The sequence below is a fragment of the Parasteatoda tepidariorum genome, chromosome 8 (genome assembly GCF_982258835.1).
Source record: "Parasteatoda tepidariorum strain Cologne lab strain chromosome 8, Ptep-v5.0, whole genome shotgun sequence".
In the NCBI taxonomy this organism is placed as follows: domain Eukaryota; kingdom Metazoa; phylum Arthropoda; class Arachnida; order Araneae; family Theridiidae; genus Parasteatoda; species Parasteatoda tepidariorum.
The window spans coordinates 28,691,055-28,718,282 of NC_141762.1; the positions used below are offsets into that span (position 1 = coordinate 28,691,055).

The 27,228-nt window shown below is 26.8% G+C and overlaps 2 protein-coding genes across 5 annotated transcripts in view; one reads left to right on the forward strand and one right to left on the reverse strand.

The window, feature by feature from the left end:
• Positions 1 to 5,453: 5,453 nt before the first annotated feature.
• SdhD (succinate dehydrogenase, subunit D) lies at positions 5,454 to 19,482 on the reverse strand. Its single transcript, XM_016069871.5, has 4 exons — positions 19,198 to 19,482; positions 13,521 to 13,679; positions 10,791 to 10,983; positions 5,454 to 5,791 (listed from the first exon to the last, which is right to left on the reverse strand). The coding sequence occupies exons 1-4, from the start codon at positions 19,232 to 19,234 to the stop codon at positions 5,614 to 5,616; spliced, it is 567 nt and encodes a 188-aa protein (XP_015925357.1). The 5' UTR covers positions 19,235 to 19,482; the 3' UTR covers positions 5,454 to 5,613.
• Positions 19,483 to 19,627: 145 nt separating this feature from the next.
• Positions 19,628 to 27,228, forward strand: part of LOC107453158 (lysophospholipase D GDPD1) — a 28,826-nt gene continuing 21,225 nt past the window's right edge. Inside the window, exons 1-5 of one of the 4 annotated variants that reach the window (XM_043040151.3) lie at positions 19,628 to 19,767; positions 23,284 to 23,457; positions 24,967 to 25,009; positions 26,060 to 26,195; positions 26,282 to 26,327. In XM_043040151.3, coding sequence (XP_042896085.1) covers positions 23,325 to 23,457; positions 24,967 to 25,009; positions 26,060 to 26,195; positions 26,282 to 26,327 — 358 coding nt within the window. In that variant the 5' untranslated portion in view covers positions 19,628 to 19,767; positions 23,284 to 23,324. Of the gene's footprint in view, positions 19,768 to 20,303; positions 20,488 to 23,283; positions 23,458 to 24,966; positions 25,010 to 26,059; positions 26,196 to 26,281; positions 26,328 to 27,228 lie in introns of those variants that run through there. The other 3 variants (XM_071180554.2, XM_043040150.3, XM_043040149.3) reach the window with 3 other exon arrangements.

The following is a 27,228-nucleotide window of genomic DNA, read 5'->3' on the forward strand; positions in this document are numbered from 1 at the left end:
AAATTTTATTTTCTTTGCAAGCTAACTCCAAGTTTTTCTCAACTTGTTAAACAGTTGAAAGTAATATATGAAATTGTCTTTAGCAAGTCATAAAAATCATCCTAAGATTTTTCTTAGAAATTTTTTAGTTTTACTCTTATACTATATGTTCCAATATGGTTTTAAAATATATTCATACCAGATGTTTGCTCTAAGCTATACACAAGATCATGAAATGTTGTACAATTGTTTTGAAATTCATGCACATAATTTTTTAAACTACTATGTTAAAAATATAATGTTATTATGAAAACTCAAAGCATTTGAGAAAGTGAATTATTTTGCTACTTTTAAATATTTGCTTATTGCATTTTAGTCAGATCTTTAGTAAAAATGTTGCACATTGTTTAAGTTCAAAAAAAATTTTATCTTTCGACTGTCTAAATTTGCTGTTACTGGCTATTATAATTCATAAATTTACTAATTTTAATATACTTGTATCAAACTTAGTTTAATTGTTTGATAGATTATAAAAATGGTAATTGGCTAATTCTATATTCAAAAAGATCTAAATTTTAGGTTGAAGTTAGTCTTTTTAGTGAAATCTCAACTTATTTAATTGGCTGTAGAGAAATGAGTGTAATTGTATAACAAATTTAAATTAATTAGGTATTAAAATTATAACTTTTAAATTAATTCTATTTTATGATTTTGAATATTTTTCTCTACAACATAATTTCTAAAAAAAAATTGCTTGCTTATTTTCATTTGAAAAAGTTCCATGTACAACTATCTTATATCTTGTAACTCAAAAAATTGTTTTTTAATAATTAGGGAGCTTGCGCGTACTGTAGAAATTTATGATATTTTTTTTGTGGATTTATCAGAAAGCATATATTGTTGCTTAACTATTGGGCTTCCATTGTATATTTTTTTTAAAGTAATTTTCATAAAAGTACTTTTATTAGAAGGCAGAAGTTCAGAATAAATGCCACACTTATATCCCCTTATTCATAAATTATAAAACCATTAAAATACTTTCTCTACATTTAATATAAAATAAACTCAATGCTTTATAATTCTATAGATATTTCCTAGTAAAAAGTTATGAAATTTTTAAATATTATAAATACATTTTTAAGTAGCATTACTTCATCTTGAATAAAAATTTGAAATATCTTGAAAAAATAGTATATCGTCATTTCACCTCTGGATGCAGGTCTACTCCCCAAAATGTTGGTCTGCAACTATTCAGATCATTGTTTAACCACTTCCCTGATACTTGGGTATGAATATATTGCAAATATTTATTATCCCGAGAAAACTCTGGCACAGCAGACTTAGTCGGTACGTTTTGTTTTATGTTTTCACTTGACTGGAAGCAAAAAAAATCTGCTGTAATTGGAAGTTTGGCAAGTTTTGTTTGGGAGTTTGTTGTTGGATTATAGAACTGCATACATGTTTTGAGAGATTGTATATACAATGGTTGCTGATTTTATATTTAAAAAAAAAGTAACAAAATGGCATATCACTTTGTGTTGTCCCTTGTTTTAAAAACATTCACGCAAAGACTAATACAGTAGGGAACCGAATATACGGAACGATCGGGACCACCGCTATTCCAGATAACTGATTTTTCCGGTTTTCTGAATCGCTACAAAAAGCAGTTTTTTTATTGTTAAACCCAACTAAACAAAAACAAAAATACATTTTTTGTAAATAATCTTAAAAAGAAGAAAAAATGATGAAGTAATACACTAATGATTATTTCCAAAATGATGGTAAGGTAAACATCTTTCAAAAAAGAAAAAAATCCTAAAATCTTATGAGGAAAAAAAAATTTTTTTAAAAAAATGGCGGGAAAATTTATCGAATTTCATTCCGTTTTTTTTTTGGGTTTTCTGATTTCCGGATAACTGGTTCTGTACTGTATTTAAATTTTTTCATTTGCAAGAGATAACTTTGGATAGTTAAGTGATGGTAAATTAAATGTTTTTTACACTTAAAAATTTTTTCAACTTGTGTATTATGTTTTGTTTTAAATTCCTTGCATTTAATAATAAAATAATGTTGATTTTTTGAATTTTTTTTCTTCAAAAAAATTGGTAAGGAAGGCGGTTAATATTCATTTGTATTGTCTTTTTATATATATAAAGCAACAAGAAGGATAAAATCATCCTTACTCTTTTGAAAAATTTGAACAGCTTACCCACTTCTTATAATTATGGATCTTACAGCCTGAGGTGTCTTTACCAACTTTTCATTTTGCTTCTGTGCCAAGACATAGTTTCTATCCTCTTCTAATTTAGTTAACTTGAATATAATTATTGGAAGCTTTTAAACCTTGAGTTAGGCCCACCCAGCCACTTTAAATTTTTGTACTGTTAAATTGTATATTTAATTCAATTCTAAAACAACTAATTTTATTAATTTCTAAAACTTTATTATAGCTAGCAGTAATTATATAATTTTCTCAGAAACATGTACAATTTCTTAAAATAGTTTAATTTTGAAAAATATATTGCATACCACCAAGTTAAAATTATTATTACATATGTAACAAAACACAATTAAAATATGTATTTACTATTTTTTTTTCTAGTGTGTTAAACATTTGTTACTATGGAAGGAGAGAGAAAGTTTTATCATTTTGAAGCAGTAACCCTATTTAGTATTTTCCATTTCTGCGACCTTTTTTTTTTTTCAAATGCTAATTTTTAGACCCTAACAAAAATTACCTAACTCAATATAGTTAAGAACCAAATCTGTATCCAGCTAATTAATAGTTACATATTTTAAAGAGAACAAATTCATTTATTACAAGCTTTAGTTTAAAGAAATCCTTGGGACACAAAGGAAATTTTCATTTAATGATTGGTATTATGTTAAAAAGTGTAAATAAAAACCTGTTAATACAAGCATAAATTTAAATCAATTTATTAAAGCTGACAGAGCAAAAATTTGATGGTTCATGGAAATTTTATTCCAGTCTAAAGGTTTTTTTTTTTAAGTTCAATTTGTTCATGTACATAATCAAAATGAAATTCTCATGTCTTACCATGATTAATCACTCAATGTAATAATAACAGAATATATTACTATGCAGTCAAGTGATTCTATATTTACTGCTGCTCATGTATCAGTGTGCATTTTCTTGATTTTAATGTTTTTAAAACTCTGAATCCGATAGTGATGGGAAAGAAACAACTAAACCATTGTCATACACAATGGAATGCATAAAATTTGTTGAATCAATAGGTGTTAGAGGTAATGTATTGAGTGTTGGAAGTCTAACAATTTCTGAGGTACAATCACGAAAAAAAAAAAGTAACTCCAAGCTGTGCATCTAAATAAAAGAAATATAAATAAGCAGTTTTTAAACATTTCTAGTTCATTTTTAATAAATGCATATTTTTATTTGTTAATTTTTACCAAATTTTAACAGCAAATTATTATTTAGCTTGTTATTCTTAATGTAGCAAAAAAATGGATTATGTAGTCCAATATAAACAAATAAATGACTATTTGAAAAAAAAATTTAAAATGACGGCAGGCACTGAACTTTTGTTCTTAGCCTTAGAAGATGCCGGAAGCGTTGCCCACTGGGCACCTGTGAACCTAAGTCACGGAGGCGAGCATCATTACCCACGCCACACTGCCACAAATACCCGTTCATAGGGTGGGCCACATTCACACATCAGAAGACAACACACAGAGAGAGAAACATATATGCCCAGAGCGGGATACGAACCCGCAGCCATTGGCTTAGCAGTCAGGCGCGCTAGCCACCTGGCCGGCACTATTTGAAAACTAAACTTTTCCCTAGCAAACTGCAGCAAGCCATACATTCGAGATCACCTTTCTCACTTTAAAAACCAATTCATTTTAAAACACACTATATAACATTTCTTCAATCACTGCTCTGAATGCTTATCACTATGCCAAAATGGAAAAGCCCAATTTTCATTGTTACTATAAAAATACTAGATGTTTAACATAAAGTGCAGCCAAACTAATTATATTCTAGAAATAATGTGAATCACTTCGCATGTTCACTTAATTCCACACTTTACAATTTTGATATATGTTAATGAAGGTGTAAAAGTTTTCAATATGTTCTTTAACTTAATTGCACATATTATTCTGAAGTCAAAGTATATATTGCATTTTAACTTATATCCAATTTTCTTTATACTGTTTATAAAAAGGCCTTATTTGATCAGTGAAATTATCCCAGGAAAAAGTTGCTGTAACTTTCATTTTTGCACAAATCATTTTTAAATTAGTACAACTCCAGCTTAATTTAGCTGCTAAACAAAGGACACTATAAGTAAAATATTACTCATTAAAGTTTGGTAGCTCGAAATGAACAAGAATGGAAGTTGGTCTTCATTTGCACTGCATTTTTTTTCATGGACAAAATCCTAACATAAAATATGTTATAGTTTCAGGATAAGTTATGAAAAACTTTAGTTTTTTATTTTCCAGAAAAATATATTGCTTTCAAATTTTGTGTCAAATTTTTTTCCTGTGAGTAAATAACATTGTGTTCAGCAGAATACTGAAGATTACTTTTTTTAGTTATGTTTGATTTCAAATTATTTATGCTGTTATAAAAGAAAAATATCCCTAGTAACCCAAAGTGCATCTATTAAATCTATCACTTAACAGCTGTAAGATGTACTGGAACTTAACAAAAATTTAATGATTTATGCACTTTGTTTTTTCCCCAATATATGTTATTTTGCATCATTTATTCATTTTCCTCTAACTTAAAAAATATATATATATTTAAAAAGAGCTTAATTAGATACAATATTTGTTTTAATTTCAATGTTTGATATTTTAAGGGTTACTTTTCTTTATTAAATAAATGAACAATAACTTTTACAGGGTAACTAGTTCAAATGTATCTTTTTTTCTCAATTATAAAGTAATGCATGTTGTAGCTACAAAGAATGAATTAATAGACATAACTGAAATGCTGTCTGCCTACTCATTGTGTATGGTATCTGTGTGTACTAAATTTAATTTATATTGACATGTATACTTCAATTTTTTCAAATAAGTTAACATTAAGAACATAAGGTTTTATTCAGGAGTAGGAAAATGTTTAGTTACCTATATTTTGGTAATGAACTTGTCCTTTAGGCTATAAAAACTAATTTTTCTAGCATCCTCTGATAAGTACATTATTGTTGGTAAAAATGCACCTACTTATTTTTCCGGATGTACTGGGATAACAGCACATTTATCAATTTTCAAGTTAATATTCTCCACTTCAAATGTACTGACAATTTGCAGATAGGCGAAAGCTTTTCAGTCATCTCTAAAAAATACATTGAAAGTAAACTTTATCTTGAATTTTTTTTAAACAAGAAATATTTATGATGGACCAACAAATTGTATATAATAATTATTGTGTTCTGATAAAAAAAATTGTTTTGTTAAAAAATAAAAGGTTTTTAAAAAAGTTTTGTTTATAACTTTATTGCTTTCACAAAAAGAAATTCCTGATAAACTCAGTTCACGGGGAACATAATATTTCTGCATACAGAATAAATTCTTTGACAAAAAGTATCACTTCATCTACAGATCTGCACATCATAAACTAATAATAGTCTACCTGCAGCATTACAACTTCCAAAGCATTCTCATGGCTTGACATAGCCCTACATCATTGTAATTGAAATAAAATAGTCCGCCTAAAGTAATAACTGACAATGCATATACACCTAAGACAGAGGCCTTTGCGAGTGTTGCACCAACAACACTAGGTCTAAGATAGTCAACAGCTATAGCTTCAACACCCCTAGAAAGAAGAATTAAAAAAATTTAGTATTTACAGGTTCTGACAATATACAAATAAAAGTTAATTTTATTCACTATTTACATAATCTAAGTTTGTTGGAATTCCTCGAAACTAGTAAAGGCATGGTAATAAAAAAAAAAATTCTATAAGTCCTATTTAATAACACATAATTAATAAACACACGCTGTAAAAATTACAAGAATGTTTTACAATTATTTTGTTTCCAGAGCACCATGCCTCTGAGTTATGTCTCAGCACAATGCTAAACTACTATGTGTATGAGTTGTCCATATGTGTTGCACATATATATGTTTATGTATAATATGAATGAACATAATCTATTATACCCCCCGTGGCAGAAACACGGCGACATTGTCGCAGAAAGCGACTGAGTTCTTGCAGAAAGATTTTTTTTATTTGGGAAATAAAAATTTTTGGTTTGCCACAAGCAAAAGTTCTCAAAAAAGATTCTGCAGAAACAGAAGCTGTTGTACCAACAAAAAAAAAACATTTTCTATAGAAACAAAAAGTTTCTGCAGAAGCAATAATGGTTGTGCAAAATTTTTTTCTTACAGAATTGTTTTAAATATTTTTTTTTCTAGCGTACCGCGGAAACAGAAAGCGCTCGTAATTCTCCGTTAATCTCCAACACAAACAGTTACTGGATAAAAAGGGGAGAATTTTTTTCCCCTTTATTAAGCTATTTTTAGAAATTTGCCAACTTCAGCCTCTATCGGTTATAGTCAATTCTATTTTATTATTTTGATTACTCAACTTCAATATTAATTTTTTCACCTGATTTGTTTCTGTACTTGATATAACTACTATAATGAAACATTAAATCATACTGTTTTAAACTGCTTTAATAATTTAATTTTGATACTGTTTTAAACTGATACTTCAAATTCAGTTATCTTGTTTTATAAATTTAATCTTTTTGTCCATTCTTAGCTATTTCTATAAGTTCTATCTTATTACAGGTTCTGGATAATCTTTATTTATGCTCTAGTAAGCATTTTCGTCTGCAGATCTATACATTTATAACTTTCCGTTATTATCGAAGATTATGCAAATTTATATTTAAACTTATTAAGAAATGTAAACTTATATTATGAAATTAAGAAAAAAAAATCTACACAGTTTTATTCTATGCATGTAGATTTATTTTATAAACACGAATTTCATCTATTATTATAAATTCATTACACATACATTTATAACGATAAAAATATCTTGCAGAAAGATATTGGTTCTAGTTAGGTTTGTCGCAGAAAGTCAGAAAAAATTCTGCCACAGGGATTATACCTATTAAAATTTGAAGCACCTTTTTATTGCATTTATTACACATTTCTTACAGTTACTATAATGTATTGTTTATTACCAAAGGGATAGGCTGAAACATCTCTAACATTTTTCCGTAACAATGAATCAGAGAGGCTTAAAATCTTCTTGACACATTGACTACCACACGCTTTTACAGTGAAATCTCCTTCAGACCACGAGCACCGCTGTTTGAAGCGTATTCTGCTAAGTACTCCCTCCAATATTTGAATAATGAGAGTCTCTGGTGGTCCTAGAATAATATCTCGCTCCGTTTGTTTCCATGGTATCATGTCTATTTATTTGCGTTAGTTGCTTCGCCTCTCTTTAACATCTTGCTACATTACACGATCAGTTTGAATCTTTGCCCAGTAAAGAGGAGTATAACTTAAAATCTTTCCCCATTTAATAGAAATTTCAAAAAGAAAAATGGAAAACTTATTTCTTAGTGAGTCAAATAACAGTGAACAAGAAAGCTTTTACGAGGTTCACGATAATTTTCTTGATAAATCATTTTTCTTATTACTTTTATAACAATTCAATAGTTTTGTTACTTCCTGTGAAATATCTTTTCAAATATGTATGAATAATCTTCACAAGTCGAATAAACGTCACCCTAATACTGGTGACGCGACCCGATCAGAAACTTGGCTGCCACCAGAATATAAGGGACGTGGTAGTCAACGTGCTAAAAGTTGTTAATTCTTTTAAGGATATTGAACAAAGTTACACACTTTTACATGTATAAAGCATTATTATACTCTTAAAACATGTATTAACAATACACTTTTATCAAATTTAAAAAATTGTTGATTATAGATAGATTTAAATACATTTTCTAGAATAGATATTTTTTTTTAAAAATTTCCAACTTTTTAGTAGCATAAGTAACATAAACAAGCTCTGTAATAAAAGCACAATTCTTTCAAAACACAGTCATACAAAAGATTAAAAACAATTCTTAATCCTGTACCGAATCAAGCTATACTGAAAAAAAAGTTTATGTAGAAAAGAAAAAACATTTATTTAAAACATCAATCACACATCAACGAGCAAAAATACCCGTAATGGGTAAGTATAAACCTTAAATATTAAAAAAAAAAAATATTCTAAAAAAAATTTAGTGACTCTCTGACGTTCCAAAAAATGGTCTCGTTCTTTTTATTTTTTTTCTTGATCTCATTGTACTGTTTTTTAATTCATATTAGAGTTAGCTGTATATTTTTAGAACTCTATAATCCAAAGACATGTTTTAACTAAATTATTATTAAATAATCACTTTTGGATTTGACAAGTATTTAACCTAATTTGTGAACTTAAAATAATTTCTTACCAAGTCATTTTACAAATTTGTAATTAGATTTAGCTGTAATTAATAGAATAAATCAGAAACCTTTTCAATAATTTAGTGATACACTGTTTTAAACTTAATACCCGTTACAATTGAATGTAGCATTTTAATAACTTAATACTCTATGCAATTAGGGAAATGACAAATCTAACATGTTAAGGAAACTTGATTTGTTTAAATTAATTAGTAATAGCAGTTTGAATAACTCAAGAATTTCTAATAAATAATTTAATTATAAATGCATTTTTTGTAGATTAAAATTCTATACTTTTAAAAATAAAAAGATAAATAATAATTATTAGAAGTGTTACTCAATTTAAAATTGTTGTTTCAAATATTAAGTTCTAATTTAAAATAATCATCTCAGAGTTCATACAGTAAATTATATATTATTTGGTAATAGATGTGTTACCGAATTTAAAATATTAATTTATAATGCTCAAGATATACAGAATAATCTGACTAATAAGTGACTACATCACAATGCATTATTTTCACCATAGGTAAATTTCATATTAAAGGACAAAGAAAAAATGGTAGAAAAAGCATTTAGAAAACAGTTTTGATATTATTAAACAGGTTGTAATTTAAAAAAATAAATTCGTTCAGTCAGAAGTGATATAATAGAATATTTAGGAACTCTAGCACTAATCTAGCTCAACAATATACTTAATAATAACTTTTTCAACATGGTGTGTGATTAGTAATTCATCTTTTAAAAAAATTGAGAAAAATAAAATTTGGCAGAAAGAGGAATTTAAATTTCAGTTTTAATTATCAACCAGTATTTTGAAAAAATAAGTTAGTATAGATTTAATACAAAAGGACATTCAGTACAAAAAATATCAACACTACAAAAAGAAAATCTTAAATTGTGAAAGCAAAAGTAAAGACTTTAAAATCAATAGACTAAAAAAAATGTACGCAATATATTTCCGGATAGTTACCCTTTCAATTATCATAAATAAATTTATACATTTCAATTACTAATTTATTAAAAATAAACTACTAAAAAATGAGAAAAGTAAAAGTAATAATAAGTTAGTAAAAAATAATAGATTAGAGAAGCAATAATTACTTAGATTATATTGACTGTAAAAAAACAATAATCAAGTATTTCTGTATACTTAAGGATTTCAGTTAAAGCAAGCATTATTTAACTTTAAATAACTAAATATTCAACACATGGACTACTGATTTTGAAGTTAGTATGTTACTGTACCTCTTAAAAGAGAAAAAAAAATATCAGCCAACTTTTTATTCTCAAGACAGCTCGAAATGAGTGTTTAAGAAAATAGACGTAGCATTTGATTCCGTTTTTCAAACTTCTCTCTTTTTTAAAAAAGAAAAATATAATAGGTCTAAATTAATTTATTATATGATGTCATCCATTTGTCTGAAGCACTTAGAAAAAATTTTTAATAGGTATTTTTTTAAAAGATATTGAAAGTCAACAGTTCCTTTTGTATTGTTGTTATGGATCTTATAAATTTATAATAGTGGTATTTAATTGACGTTGAGCATTTAAAATCTTTTTTTCTTTTTTTTTTTAGTAGTTTTGAATACGAAGAGATGCTTGAAAAGTTACACCTATAATATACCTAGCCACCCCAATCTCGAAGTAGTCAGGATTTTGGCCTGTAATGATTGAGCTTAGTGTATAAAAAATTAAGGAAAAGAAAATACAAAATTTCTCATTTAGTTATTAAATACGGGTTGAACATTGATTATTTGCTGTGTCCATTTTCTTAAACGTGCATTATTTGCTATGTCCATATTCTTAAACATGTATTATTTGCTGAGCTCATTTTCTCAAACACAAGCTTTAAGTTATGATAATTTTTTTAAAAACACATTTTCACTAGTGTCCACTTTAAGCTATATTCAGAATAAAAAGTGCAGCCTACAAAATGACATTTTATAACAAACTTATACTTAAATAGAAAATTAAAAATATTTTCCTTAAGCTAGGCTGATTTGTTCGATATAAATAAAGGAAATATAATGGAACATTTTTAAAACATAGTAAATTAGTTAAGACATTAGCCACAGTGAAACACTAATTTCAGTTATCTAGGACTGAAGATTTAGGCATGGCAGAAAAAAATAATGTTCTTTATTTATAGCTGACCATCACATGTTCAGTTGGAAAATTGAGTATTTTCGAATTGTAACTAAACACGCTTTTCTACTAAATCTTTACAGGCTATATTATTTTGCGAAAAATATATAACAATCAAATATTGACGATAACTGAATTTTTAATCATATTTAGGTATCAGTTTACAATATATTTTACAAAAAAAAGGGGGGAAAAACACCTCTTACCAATGAACATGGACAACCAATGCAAGTGCTAAAGCATAATCCAGAGCAGGATTTGGGTAAGCAAGAGACAAAGGTAAGAGGCCAATTAAACCAGCAGAAAGAAACCTTTCTATTGTCCATATTTTGGAGTGACTGTGGTCTGAGCTCATTGCTCTAACAGAAGTTAGACTGGATTGTAAACTGCTTTGAAGACCTGTCATAAAATACAAGAATTCATAAGAAATTGATCACTATGCTAAACATAATAAAAAGCATTTTAATTATAATAAACAAATTTAGAATTTCAACAAAATACATATCATACAATTTTTTTTATTAAGAGGATAAAGATATGAAAGGAGTTAACGCTCACTTTTTAATCTCAAGAATAAAATTAAATACAAAAGGATTCTACCTTTTGCTCACCAACTGCCAAAATTGCATCAGAATCATTTTCATTCCTCCCTAATAAACATATTGTTATATCAAATATAAAAATAATGCAATAAAAAGTTCCCTAAATTTTTAATTGTACTAAAACAGATTTTATTCAATGGACTTACTTTCTGATTTTATTGAAATAAAATTTGGGTTTAATAATTTTGATTGATTATTATAGGCTGATTTTGCTTTTTACGAATGTAAATGCACAAATCTTAATTGAAAAAATAATCAAACAGTTGTAATATTTTTTCTTAAATAACTCTTGATGAATTTTACAATCCAACTGATTCTCATACATTTTAAATATTTAAAATTTATTTTTTGTAACAGCTAGTTTTTTCCCCAATTTCTTTTACCTAATGAAAGTAATAAATAACATCAAGAGTTGTCTTTAAAAAAAGTATTGAAACTGTGCAACTTTTTTTAACGGAGTTATGTGTTCACAGTCTGCAAATACTGCAATTTCATTCAAGAACATGTTTTTAAATTACTACTTAATTATTGGTAACTATGAAAATTTCTTAAATTTTTTTCTCCAAAGAGATTACTTAGCAATGGTGCAATTACTTATGATGACTTTAAAATTTTAAAAAGTTATTTTGTATTCATTATTTTAATAGCATACATAGATTGATCCAACTTTTCTTTATTACTTAAAAACTAATTAAATAAAAATTTACATTGTAAAAGTTAATAACATTTTAAAATTAATTAAATTAAAATTTACACAAAAAAAATTGTATGGAAATTTTTCTATTATTATCTCTATAGAATTCTTATAAAAAATAACGTAAAAAAATATACACGGCATGGTACACAACAGGGTAAAAAAAACGAAGCAATATCAATTTGAATGCCTATTTAACATATTTCTAAACATTGCTTAGACTGATTTTAGTTAGTTAAATCTCACTTTCCTCATTAATGATCTGTCAGGTTCCAATAACCTTTTTGATTTTCCTTTGCTTAAATATTTAATAGCAACCGCGAATATAAATACTTTGTTTTAATAATTTTTGATAATGATACTAAAGTAGGGGTGCACAAACTTTTTGTGTAAAGGGCCATTTGCACAGCAGACAGACCAATGAAGGGTTGATTGTCCAAGTATTTAGACATATTTTAATCAATTATAAAAATATCAGTGTTTGTGACATGTAATAATAATGTGTTTCAAAATATCAGAAACCAAATGGAAAAAAAAAACTATCAAAAACCTCTTATATTTACAATATAGTCAGCACAAATAAAGCGTGCCAAAAGGCAATTAGATAAATGCACAATTCAAAACTCATGTGTTGTAACATTAAAATATTGGGATTTTTCGAAACTGCATGAAAAAAGGTAGCAATAACTGCAAAAAAAAAATAATAAAAATACTTGTATTTATAATGAAATCGGTACAAAAAAAGTGTATTAAAAAGTGATTATTTAAATAGGCGATTCGAATGTCTCGTAATAACAGAGTATTAAAAAGATCAGTATTTTTTAAAATGTTGGAAAAAGTATCATTAAATGCAGAAATAAGCAAAAAATCACCTGCATTTACCATTAAAGTGACACAAATAAAAGCCATTTAAAAGTGATTATTTAATTGAGAGATTATAAATTTGAGTGTCATAATAATAGTAAATAGTGTATAAAAAATATGGGGATGTTCAATACCATGTAGAAATGTGTAGCATAAACTGCCAAAATAATTTATAAATTTATATTCGCAATAAAATTGGCACGAAGTAGTTATCTTAATGTGTGATTCGATACACCAAGACATAATAATATTGAGCTAAAAACAGCTTGGAAATACGTAACAATAACTGGAGAAAAATTATCAGAAGACATTTCAATTTGCATAAACTAGGTTCAATTTAGCACAAAAAACCATTTTTTTAAATACACAAAACAAAACTAGAAAGATGTTAAAATGTATTAAAAATTTTGCTATTTGAAAAGCCACACGGGTATCTGTAGCAACAACTACTGATTTAAGAATCAAAATTAGCACAAATAAAAAATGTCAAAGTGATTAATAAAATTCAGAATTCATTTACCTTAATAATATATTAAAATTATTGAGAATTAAGCTACATGGAAATCTGCAGCGATAACCGCCAAAAAATAATTTAAAAAACTACATTGATTAAGATAATGTGCGTTAAAAACTAAATATGCAATTCAAAATTTCCATTGTCTATTTTTCACAAAAAATTTATACGTTTTTGTTATGTTAGTCGCTGCCGTGGGCACAGGCTGTGCAACCCTACATAAGATTAATCAAATATGAAAACCCTGGATAAAAATTATTACATTGCTTGTGAGATGAAGACGAATGAATTGGAGTCCAAGAAGTTCTGAAAAATGTTGATGATAATTTAAGTGGCTCATAGATTTGCTTCTGCAGTGTAGAAACCAGACAATTGCTTCTTAGTGTAGCTTGCTGTGTTTTTATGGCCTTTATAAGAATATCTAAAAAAAAGAATGAAATATGCAAAAAAATTATTCTACTGAAAAATTACACCACTAAAAAATATTTTAGTAAAAAAGTAAATGAATCTTTAAAAAAAATTTAAGGCATACATAAATTATAGGGTATTAACCTAGTATGTGATCTACCTGTGTAATAAACATTTATTTTTTTTAATGGCTGAGTTTGTTTTTGCTACTGCCTGGTATAACCTACACTGCTATTTTTTTTTCTTTCTAAGGTGAAGCGCCATTGCTCAGCGCACCCTACGCTGATGTTTTTTTTCCTTCTAAGATGAAGTGCCATTGCTCAGCAAACCCTCCCTACACTGCTATTTTTTTTCTTCTAAGGTGAAGCGCCATTGCTCAGCATATCCTACACTGATGTTTTTTTTAAGGGTAAATGCCACTGTCCCATTTACCATGCCCTGATTTTTTTTAAAGTTATGTGCCACATCCCAATCTACTATAATAGTGCCACCTATCAAACCGTGAAAAGTTAGATCGTGTAATGGAACAATAGTCTACTAAACAATATATCGCACCCTGGCAAGAGAAGTGACACAAGTCAAAAAACAGCAATTTTGATTTTATGTCAATAAAAAATATGTATGAAGTGCCCCATTGAGCTCCAAAAGCGCCTCATCTCTAGATTGTGCTATTTCAGAATAAGTTTCATAGTATTCTTTAAGTTTATTTTTCTCAAATACTGTGTTTTGACTTGTGTCACTTTTCTTGTCGGGATACAGTGCGATGTGATAATATCGCACCCCGGCAAGAAAAGTTATGTATATACAGTACAGAACCCGTTATCCGGAAATCAGAAAACCGGAAAACCAAAAAACCGGAACGAAATTTCATAAGTTTTCCCGTAATTTTTTTTTAAAAAATGTTTTTTTCCTCACAAGATTTCAGGATTTTTCTTTCTTTTTTGAAAGATGTTTACCTTACCATCATTTGGGAAATAATCATTTGCGTATTACTTCATCGTTTTTTCTTCGTTTTAAGATTATTTCCAAATATTATTCTTTTTAGTTGAGTTTGACAATAAAAAAAAACGGCTTTTTGTAGTGATTCAGAAAACCGGAAAAATCAGTTATCCGGAATAGCGTTGGTGCCGATCGTTCCGGATAATCGGTTCCCTACTGTATATATAATTTGGATACATGCACTAATAAAAAAAAATTCCCATTGTTGAAAGTTCTTTCATCAACAAAATGCAAAAACATTTTGAAAGACTTTTCATGATCATAATAAAATAAGTAGTTTTTGACAATGGGCTTTTTTCTTGATTATATTAGCCACCATAGTAACAATTTATGCAATATTTTAAAGATCTTTCAAATTGAGTAACGCATTTTATTTTTAAAATTAATAATTACTTTATTTAATTGTGGTAGCGCTTCGCGCTGCCGTGCCACAGGTCCTTGGTTCGATCCTTGGGCCGGGCAAGGCCGACTCAGCCTTTCATCCCTTCAGTGGGTCGATAAAATGAGTACCAAGCATGCTTGGGAACTAACACTGGGGGTTCCGCGTTCGGCTGACCACCTGACCGGAACATATGCTCTTGCACCCCAGAGCCCAAGGTCAAGAAAACTGAGATGGGCACAGTCGGCCTTGGCCCTCTTAATGGGCTGTCGCGCCACTGAGTTAGTTAGTAGTTAGTTTTATTTAATTATGTAAGAAAATTTCACTCGAAATTATGATCAGTTAAACTATAATTTTAAAAAGTTATCGGATGAATTTTTTAGATTTAAATAAGTTATTTATAAGAGTATATCTAACAAAAAAATTAGCAAGATTAATATCATACTGAATTTATAAAGATATGTAAGAGAATTTTAAACACACTAAGAAAACCTTAATAAATTAATATTACAAATGTAAATTAGTGAATTTTAAATTTTCATTAAAATGTGTAACGATTAAAAAAATTTAATAATTTTAAAATGTAAATACAAGGAGTATTGAAGTCAAACTTTTTAGTCATGAGTAAATTATTATAGGGTACCGTCATGTAAAATATTAAACAAATCTGAGATTAATGAATTTTTTATTTCAATTACTTTCAATTGTTTTGATATTTAATTAAGACATGAATTAAACTTCTTTTTGAAATGGTAAATTTAAATAACATTAGATTTTTTACTGAATTTGCTGAACGTTAAAATAGCTACAAGCCCTCTCATTTCATACTTATTTAAAAATCTTATCCCCAAATATTATTGAGTTTTTTTCGGAAAATTAAGAGCCTTAAAACTTTTGAAAATAATACAATAGTAAAAGAAATAAGTAAAAAAATAATAAAGTACAGTAAAAAGTTTGAAAAATTTTATGCAATTAGTGGGCAGAGCCTTCGGCAAAAAAAAAAAAAACTAAGATTAAAAATCTCAATTCTAATCTTTATTAAATTAAACATACAAAAGAGAATTGAAAAGTTTGAGATGTAATTGTTGAGTGCTCTGGACCCACATTAAAATTTGTAATTAGTGAATAATTCTCAAATCAAGTTCAAGACTTATTGTACAGATCTATAAATATAACAGCATGAGGGCGTCGTGAGCTTGCAAGTAATGAAGACAATGGTGCTTCACCAAAACAATGAAATTAACAAGAATTATATTTATTTCATTAAGTGTTAAGGCAATATTCTTTAAAATATATCTAAGATTTAAATAATATTTGAGATTTAAATTTCTATGACTGTCTATTTTTTATTTTACTGTATATTTTTTATTGACAGTATATTTCAAAAACCAATGTCACTATCATTGAACCAACCTGAAAATTAACATTTTCAGTATATAGCCAGTAGACTAATAACTTAGCAGCCACTTTTTCCTCGAACCTAATGAGTCTGTGACCGATATAGATAGGTACTATTCATTTAATAACTGAAATAATCTATGGCTATATCTTTTTTTGAAATAATCTATGGCTATAAAAAGTTAATTCAAGAATAAAAACACATAAATTTGTGATAAAATGTAGTTAAACATACTGACAAAATATATTTAATGTATACGCTACAACTTTGAAATGAATAAATTGTTTTAAGGTCTAATTAAACCCAGCTACTAAAAAAATGCTCAGCAGTATTGATGAAAATTTAATTTTAAATTCAAATAATTCTTAAAACTTACACTATTTTTTTTTCTTAAAAAAGCACAGTTTTTTTTATTGATTAATTGAATACTTCTTAGTAACCGAAAAACACTTTATTTCAGGTTGTATTTGTAAAAAAGAGAATAACTGATATCAGAATAAAAGAAAATATTAATAGAATTAAGGAAATAAGTATTTAAATAATTCCAAGATTTAAACTTCCATAATTATATATTTTCGAAACAGGTCTTAAAATTTTATTATTTAAAGACCTAAAATCCCTATCATTTTCCAATCATAAGGTACTATGATTGATATTAATAGAAATAAAAGTTTAATAAGTGTTTACCTATCTAAATGACAATTTTTAAAAAAAAACAGATCATTTTCATAATTAATTGGTAAACTAAACTATAATTGCTTCTCCTTAAACACACCGGTGGATGTTCCGAAAACATGCCATCACAATTTTCATTCTCTGCAGAGGGGATGACACCCCGCTTCGGTTGCACTATAACCTGCACGCGAAGTCAAGCACTTTGCGGTAGCACAGTTTAACGAGGACCAATACCGCACACCCTCGGTCCCTACGCAGACTGATCCAAGTGGTCACCCACCCGCACACTTGACTTCGGTGATCTGATGGGAACTGTGTCTTAACGATCAGTCCACTGCGGGACTGACAGAAACAAATTTAAAAAAATTACTACTTAGGAACCTAAGCAATGATTTAAATATATCTGAGATTAAAATTTCTCAGATAATTATTTCTCAAACACATTTTAAATATTTTATATTTTGGGAATATTTTCATACTGACATCTGTTCACACCAACTACAATTGCTGCACTAACTAATTTTTTATTTGCTATTATGTTTCACCCAGGGATAGCTATGAGTAATACCTTTTCGCAGTATCATTTTTCTTTAGTTCTTTACTTGCCACTTCACAATTGTCTTCAAAATTTGACTATTTTGACAAAAACCCTGATTAGTAAATATTCCAAGATTTCTATAGATGCTCAGTACTAATGAATAAAATTTCAGTTCTTGTATATAGGTACTACATCTTTACAGCAGAAATCTTTGAAAAAGTACAATTTTAAGATTCTTAAATTAAAAATTCTATAGATGCTCAGTACTAATGACTAAAATTTCAGTTCTTGTATATAGGTACTACATCTTTACAGCAGAAATCTTTGAAAAAGTACATTTTTAAGATTCTTAAATAAACCAAAACAGAATTTTATGAATAATTCAAAAAAAAAAAATTCAAATTCAGTTTACTTAAGAAAAAAATAGATTTTTACATTTATTTAGAAAATTTTTTTTTTAAATATTTCTACCATTTAAATGTATTTAAGAATGAGATTTTCAAGAAAACTTAATTTTTGAAATTTTGCATTTTTTGGTATGGTATAACTATACTAAATGAATATTATAACTGAAAGATTCAGTTCAGCTTTGACAAAAATAATTAGTTTTAAATTTTTGCAAATGTTAAATGCATTGTTAAGTTATAAATAATTTATTAAATAAACTTAAAATTTGATAAAAGCTTTTCTACAAAATTCAATTAAAAACAAAAACTGAAAAAATTTTAATATTGAAAAGGAGTGGGATACAGGAGAACCTCTGTCATGAGCTACCACCTACGTAAATCACATATAAATAAATATACACGTTGTCCAATCAATTGAATTATTCATTTTCTTTCATGTAAAAAATAAATGCTTTGAATAAAAATAATAAAAAAAAGTCCTCAAGAGATCGACCTTGTAAAAATAAATCTGGCACTATTTCAAAATACGACGAGATCACCTTTTTTTTACAAATTCGTAATGCTTCATTAGATCTTAATTCTAATAAATTTTTATTTCGATATAAACACAAGAAGATTAAGTTTTAAGCGTTTTTAGATAATTAATTTCATTTATATACAATATTCAATCAGTTGATTTGTATAATACGAATAAGAAATAGAAAATTAATAAGCTAAAAATAAATATTTAGTCAACGAGCAGTTCGAAAATTAAATAATCAAATTAAAGTGGTTAAATATAGTCTTAAACAATCATAATATAAAAAAAATTTAAAACAAATTTCTAAAGACTAATTGAAAAAAACAATGCAATAATTTAAATTGACTAAAAACATCTATACATTTTCGTGAACCAAGATTCCAATAAATTTAAATAATTAGTCTTGTTTTCTTAGTATTTGACTCTTTTAGCATTTAAAAAAGAATAATTTATTATTTACTTTTCAATAACCGATGAGGATAAGATATTTTTTATGAAAATATAAAATACTTCACAGAAGGATAAAATTACTATTTTTTATTGACATAATCTACGTTTGAACTGCAAACGTTTTACTAAAAGATTATCTAACGAAATTTAATAACATGAATTACCTTTAGAATTATATCTGATGATATTCAAGACTGACATTGTCCTTATGAAATTGCAAATAAAAGGACAAAAATAATATCAAATTAAGAAGAGAGAAAGAAATTTATTTCAATTTGTAAAACAAATTCACTTATTTCTAGGTTTATATTAAAAACTGTTAAATAGCAGAAAACAAGATGCTGTTTCTCAGCGGACGAAAAATCGGCCACAAACGAAAAGAGAATTAGTTTAGTTATTTGTCACTAGAGGTCTCATTTTCATAAAACATTAATCACTTCACTTCATTTAATTTTACAATTTAACTTGAAGTTGTTTAAAAAATAAATCATAAATTATAAATTTTTCATCCATTTTCCGAATTTCAGATTCATAGATTTAATAAAACTGTTGAATTTCAAGTTCAAATCTATAACAAGTTGCTTTATAGAAACTTTTTGAATAACTAATCAATTATTTTTATGAAATCGAGACCGTAGTCTTTTATTGTGCGTCTTTCGTCTGCTGTTTACAATTTATAGTTTTGATGTCTAGTAAATATATCTGAAATTGCTAAAGATTGAATTCATAAAGCGGTACGTATTTGGTTAGATATTATTCAAATTGACTAATCTTCCTTTTTAAAGGGTTACTAATTTTGTCTAAATATTAGATATGTTTTATTTATTTAGTAGCAATTTTATCTTCACGCGAAAATATGATTCATGAATATTTATAAAACCTTCGAAATCACTGATCAAAATGAATCAATTTTCTTGAATTATTTTTTAAAAAAAGCTACAAGCACTTATTATTTTAAACTTAAATTATTGATTTTATAAGTAATTTTTAAAATTTATTTTTCGTTATACTTCAATTTTCTAAGAATTCATTTCTAACTAACTATTATGTAATCGAATAGAAAATTGTTTCAGATATCATTTTGTGAAAAAAAAATTTATATCATTTTGAGAAATGAACTATCTGTCTCATTTCCATGGCAACGAAACCATACCTGCCTAGTCATTTTGACGTATGTCAAACGATGATTTATTGCTTATGCATTTTGGTATAATGAATTAGGTGATAAAACTTTAATTTACAAACTCCTATAGTCACAAAACTGGGCAGAAAAGTTGCGTTTTTTCTTAAACAGAGATCTTTTACATTGTTGATTAAAATATGTATCTTTTTTATTCTTTACGTTAATTACATTCTTATTTTATTATTTTTAACTGCCTTAAAATAAATGCCTACCAGTGAGTTAATGGGGGTAATTAATACTACAAAAATTTTAGACATTCAGTCCAGATCAGGTAAATTTATATTTTTTCTATGCATATTGCTTAAAAGGAAAAACTATATTAACAGAATAATTTATAAGTTAAAATTTCTACAGTTTTCTTACATAATGCCTTAAAAAATGCTAAAGTTGTGTGGGTTAAAAATATTTTTGTGAAAATTACTTAGAATTAAGTTATTTTTTCCCTAACTAGTTGGTCTTGAAATCCCTAACCTAAAATATTTTTGAATTTGTGTTTTGCTTTGTTAAATTTTTGTAATTAACCAATTTTGTAACCAATGCAAAAGCTATTTTGATCACTCAGTGCCTCAATTTTTGAAATTTTGTGTGGTGTCAAGGATTTTTTTTCTAAAAAAGCTTTAGTGAAATTTGAACTTAAGAACAGAGTATGAGATAAGTTAAACTTCATCATTAGCAGAGTTAGATATAAAAATTAACTATCTGCTTTCACATTTCAAAAATATCTGCAAACTTTTAATGTTCCTTGATAACAGAATGATTTTAATCCAAAATTGACCTAAAAATTAAACTTTTTTAAACATTTCTAACTTGATACAGAGAAATAGCTTGTAAAATGTCTCAGTTAAGCATTTCAAAATTTCAAAGGCATATCCTGACAACTTGAAATCATATAGCAATGCAGGATTGGTCTAACTGTACTAATCTTGTATTCTAACATAGTATCAGTTTCTAATTTTTATTAATCTATGGAGCCCTAAGTAATCAAGTTTCTTTTTAGCAGAACCTTGAATTTATAAAAGCAGTATTTCTTTGTAACTGTGATTATACTAACCAAAAAAAAAGACATGACTTTTTTCATGATGTATGCATATGCTGAAACTAAATAAAATAAGCAGGGTTATGTTTTTCAAAAATAACTTTTATAAACAATGAGAATTGTTATCTGCAGACCATAATTCTCTTTTCTTAAATTTAATTATTTGATTTTGAAAAGATAGATAGGAAATATTTATGGATTGTTTATGAATGCATATTTCTTTCAAATTTTATTCAATGTATAATTATTGAAACAATTTTTTTTTTCTTTTTCTACTTCTTTTTTCATAGGCACTTTACAGAAATAATTTCATATAAAATAAATTATTGATTCAATATAAATAAACTAGTATATACTGGTTTATTTATACTGAAACCTGGTTTATTTATATTGATTATTGGTAAGTTGACCCCCTATTCTTGATTACACTTTTGCAAATTTTCAGTATGTCCTGTGTATAAGTAGATTGCTGGGAAAAAAAATATTTCAAAACTAAACATAAAGAAATTATTGAGTCTACAAAGGTTTCTCAAGTTAAAAAATATTTCGCATTGTTCTTCCAGGATGTGACATATTTGCTCTCAAATAATGTTGTTGTTAAATTTTTTAAGAACTTTAGAGTTTCGAATTCTTTAGATGGGGGTAATGATAATTTCTTGTGAGACTCAGCAGTTTAATTCTATAGCTTTATTCTATGATTTAAAAGTTTTTTTTTGTGTTATATTTTTTTAAATACTCTGGAATAAATTATCTTGCCTTGTCTTTTTCTTAATTTTTTTTTCTTTCTAGAACGTAATTTAAAGTGTTATGTCTAAAGAAGAATCTTTATATATAAAGAAAGCATAATGAAAAAAAAATTGTATATTAAATTAAATAGTTTTTGTAAGGTGTAAATTGCTACAGAGTTATTCAGATTTATCTCATATTTATGCTAATACATCAATATTTTAAGATCTACAAATGTCTGACTTTATTATTGGTATATTAGTCAACACCTGATTTTCGTAAAATTATGGGGGTTTGAAAAGTCAATTTATACACTGAGATATGCATAAATTATTGCTGTTTAAAAAGTCCTAGCATTCAGAGCATGTGTGATTATTTCACTGAACCCTAGGGTTTTGGGTAACACCTTTGGGGAATTGGCGGTCCAAAGCAAACTATAAAAGGAAATTAAACCTTAAGTTCTGCATGTGACTCCTGCAAATTACTTTACATTATAATTGAAAGAAAAGTATCTTGTAAATAGTTGTATCTATACTGAAATAGTTGCATAGATAACTGAATATTTTGTACCAAAACCTTAAAAATTGTTTTATTCATTAATTCTGCTACCTTTGGCATGGAATTGTCCTTAATTATTACTTAACTGTGATCAAAATTTATGTTCTTTCCTGCTTTTGTTATGAAATGAAGAAAAAAAATATGTAAATAAATCAAAACTATTTTCTTTAAATCAGACACTTTTTTATTTTTGTAAAAATGTGTTTTGCTTTAATATTATGTACTAAGCAATCAAGTTTTTAATATAAATATTTATGTTTATTAGATTAAATGCTGTAATCGAGCAAATTAATCTTTGTTTCATTGAAAATATATTTTTCTATTTTTATGAAAGGTTGAAATTGACTTAAATTTCCTAAAGCAATTTAAAATTTACTTTTTTATTTTTATTTAAAATATATTTTTTTTGTACCTATTTTTGATTGAACATGTATTATATAGATCTACTGCACAGTTTATATTTGCAAATACTTTTTTTTTAAAAATGCAAAGTATGTATAATGCATTTTTAATAAGAGACAAGAAATAAATTAAAGAAAATTGAAATATGGAAAATTACAAAAAAAATTGAGGAATTATGTAATGATTTTCATTTTATTCCCATGTAACTGAGAAGTATTTTTTTCTAGCTTTTTTTGTGTAAAATATTAAGTATTTAATTTAACTAAAATTAAGAATGTCATTTGCCATTTAAATTTATACTTTGAATGAGTTATTTGGATAATGATTGCATTTTTATTTTTGCAGATGAACTTTGTTCTTCTTCTTCATATCTTATTAGTTATAACATGTTGATAATGTATGTTATAGCTATTGTTGGAGGTTATGTTGCTTCTTCATTAATACTTTTTAAATTCCCTAACCTCATTCACAAAAGAAGAAAGCTCAAGTTTTTTTGCCCTCACATTAGTCATAGAGGAGGTGAGTTATGTATACTATGTTATTTCACACCAATTTTATAAGTGTCTAATTTGACCATAATTTTTAAGTGATGCCATTAATTATATTTTTCCAAAGTATGTGGTACTACCAAGCCACAATGACTGCTTAAGCCTTTAAAGGAATTCGTGAGATTTCATTGGGTATGGGGGGGGGTATTTAATAGCAATACTTTTATGCAGAAATAATCGCTTAGTATTTGAAGTAATGCTGAATTCTTTGACTTATCTGTTTACAATCAAATGCTATGATCAATTTTAGTTTATCTATACAAAATAATTAATTTAATGTCACCTTCAATCAGTCTGAAAATAACAATTTACAAGGTTAACGAAATAGTAATTAAAGAACTCCTGATTATCTTCTGTTGTGTGAAGTCTTAGACCCATATATTCACATTTCCTTGTTAATCCATAAATTATTCGAAAAATTTCTACTATTTATGTTTTATCATATTAATACACCTTTTATTTATAAATTCACTTTTAACAACATTTTGTACATTCTAAAGGAAGGAAAAAAAATTATATTACCAATAACAGAAAGGATTATAAAATAAAATAAAAAATAAATAATGTAGAGCAGAAATTTTGACAAAATAGAAAAAACTTTCTTCCAAACATCATTTTAAGAAGTAGGAAGTGTGTTGGAAGCTCTTAGGATGCAGTCAGTGGGGGTGTTTTGGGAATGAAACCCCCTCTGAAATACTAATACATTTATCTGATTGTTGAACTACTGTACGATAAGTTGGATGTAGTTTTAAAAAAATTTTCGCTGTTGATTTTTTGTAATTTAAACATTTGGAGAATATATATATATGTAGTAGAGAAATTCGCATCGACCAAATAATGTAGAAGGGAATCTTACTTGGACAATCTTTTGTGCACCATAACAATTAAAAACTGTGTTCTCTGTATTTCATTCAGTCCTTGGAAGTTAACACCTACAAATATTTTTTTTATTTCCTTACAGAGATCATTCTATCTAATTTTTCTCAGGGCAAAGGAATGAAGATTGCATAAGCTGTTAAGACTTTTTCTATCCTACTTTTCTCGGGACAAAGGAATGAAGATTGTCAAAGCTTTAGAAACTTTTTGTATCCACTGATATTTTTGTCCTTGAGATGTCTTAGTTAAATTCAGTTTGAGCAGATTTTGCTTAGTTTGTACCATTAACTTTATTTTATGTGGTCAAGTTTCCTTAACTTAATTTTCTATTACTGTAGGTAATTGCACGATCCAGGCAAAACCAATGGTTTTAACTAAATTATCATTTTTTTCTATTTCATAATGTTCAATACATCAATATTTTTGATAATGACTGAGAAAACTTAGGTCTTACATACATCAAATATCATATTTAAATCTAGCATATTTTTACTATGCCCATATATCATGTTATACTAATAAGTTTTTTTTTTTTTTTTTAACTTAAAATATATTATAATTTTCAAATATGTTCGCTAAATATGAATCCTTTATAATTATTTAGGTGCAGGAGAAGCATTTGAAAACACAATTGGGGCATTCGACAAGTAAGAATTTTTTTTTTCTTGGATAATTTTAAAATTATTAGCTTATTATTTTTTAGTTTTTATAACATTTTGGTTGTCAGTCTTCATGTTAAAATTATTTCTGATTTATAATTTTACGCTATTATTATGATTATAATTAAGATTTAATATTTATTTGATGTCTTGTATCTGTGTACCTTTATAAAAAATAATCACACTTTGAGTTGCGTCTTGTGATTTGTTGTCATAAATCTAAAAATATTTTAAAAAATTACTATCAGTATTTTATTAGTCTAAAGACTATTGACACTATGATGATATTGAGATATCAATAGGGAAAAATATAAAACAAAAACTTATCATTCTTGCATCCTCTTAATGTGCTGTGAATGTTTTTTTTTCTTCTTCCCAGACCTTTTAATTCGATATCTAAGTTGCTTTAACAATTATTTTTTAAAACTGATGTATATTATTTATTTTATTTTACTATTTACATGATGAAAATATATGAACGACTTATTTGTATATAATTTTCAGTCAAAATTTAGAGCACTTTCTGGTGCAAATGTGGGTATTAAATTAAATAAAATAAAAAAAACAATTTTAAATAGACTATGTCCCTGCTATCTGTGGTAAAATGTAACTCTATTTGCGATAGTCTACTATGGCCCATTCTAAAAGAATAAAGTCTAAATATTTTAATTTTTAAGTTTCACTTACTTTCACAGTTAGGTAAATGAATGCTGTGTAGTTACTGAATTCATCTTGTGACTCGAAGAAGTATTTCTTATGATTTTCTTATTTTTCATATTAAGTTTAACTGCGATTAAAAGCAGCAAACTTCTGTTTCCAGGTTTAATCCATTGTTGTATAACAATTTAGAAATAAAAATATTTCTAAAAAATATGTTATAACTAATTACAGTTTTAACCATTGACATAATGCTCACTTAGATCCATTTAGGCTCACTAAATAGAAATTTTAAAAGTTTTTTAATGTTTATAATCTTTCTTTGCATTTAAGTTATTTTACAATTTTCTGAATTTAAAGTCTTATATCTTCTTTATTTAGTGCTCTCAGGCAGAGAACAGACATGTTGGAAATAGATTTACATTTAACAAAAGATGAACAAGTCGTAGTGTCACATGATAACAATCTGCTGCGTGTCACGGGAGTTAATGTAAACATATCAGACTCCAATTATGAGGTATCAATTTTAATTCTAAATTCTAGTATATAGCTAAAAATCATTTTAAATGAAAACTAGGTTATAGTTTTTGTTGTTACTTGCAGGATTTACCGAAGTTAAGATTGGATTTATGCAAAAACTACAATATTGGTATGTACAATTTTCTAAATTATTACGGTCTTATTTTTAATAAAAATTTTCTTCACATTGTTTTTATACCATATTTTTTTTAAACATTAAACATTGGATTTAATTCCATTTTGCTAATTAAACATGCTAGTAATATATTAAAAAAAAGTTATGAAACAAGAAATCTAGCTATTCAAATTATTTTGTTTCAGATTTTTTTTTTCTTTCTGGAACAACGCAAGCAAAGATGCTGTATTATAAAAAGTCACAAAAAGGCATAAATTATTTTGTCCAAAATATTCTACCATGGGGATCTTATCAAATTAAAAATAATAACTCTATTCCCCCCAAAAAATAAAAAATGTATATTACTATTTAGATACAGAATAGATATTATTATGCTCCTCACAAAGCCTCCCCCCATGCAACCCTCAAAGGAAATGATTAAATTTTAATGCAATTAATTTCATCATCAATGCCTATGATTATTATTTTCCCATGCGATAATACAGTAGAGAACCGATTATCCGGAACGATAGGGACCATCGCTATTCCGGATAACTGATTTTTCCGGTTTTCTGAATCGCTACAAAAAGCCGTTTTTTTATCGTTAAACCCAACTAAAAAATATATATATATTTGGAAATTATCTTAAAAAGAAGAAAAAACGATGAAGTAATACACTAATGATTATTTCTAAACTGATGGTAAGGTAAAGATCTTTCAAAAAAGAAAGAAAAATCCTAAAATCTTATGAAGAAAAAAACATCTTTTTAAAAAAATCGCGGGAAAATTTATCGAATTTCGTTCCGGTTTTTTGGTTTTCTGATTTCCGGATAATGGGTTTTGTACTGTAGTATACGAGTTCTCTAAATGTGCTGGGTATTTCCCTCCCTACATTTTAAACTTGTTTAAAATCTCA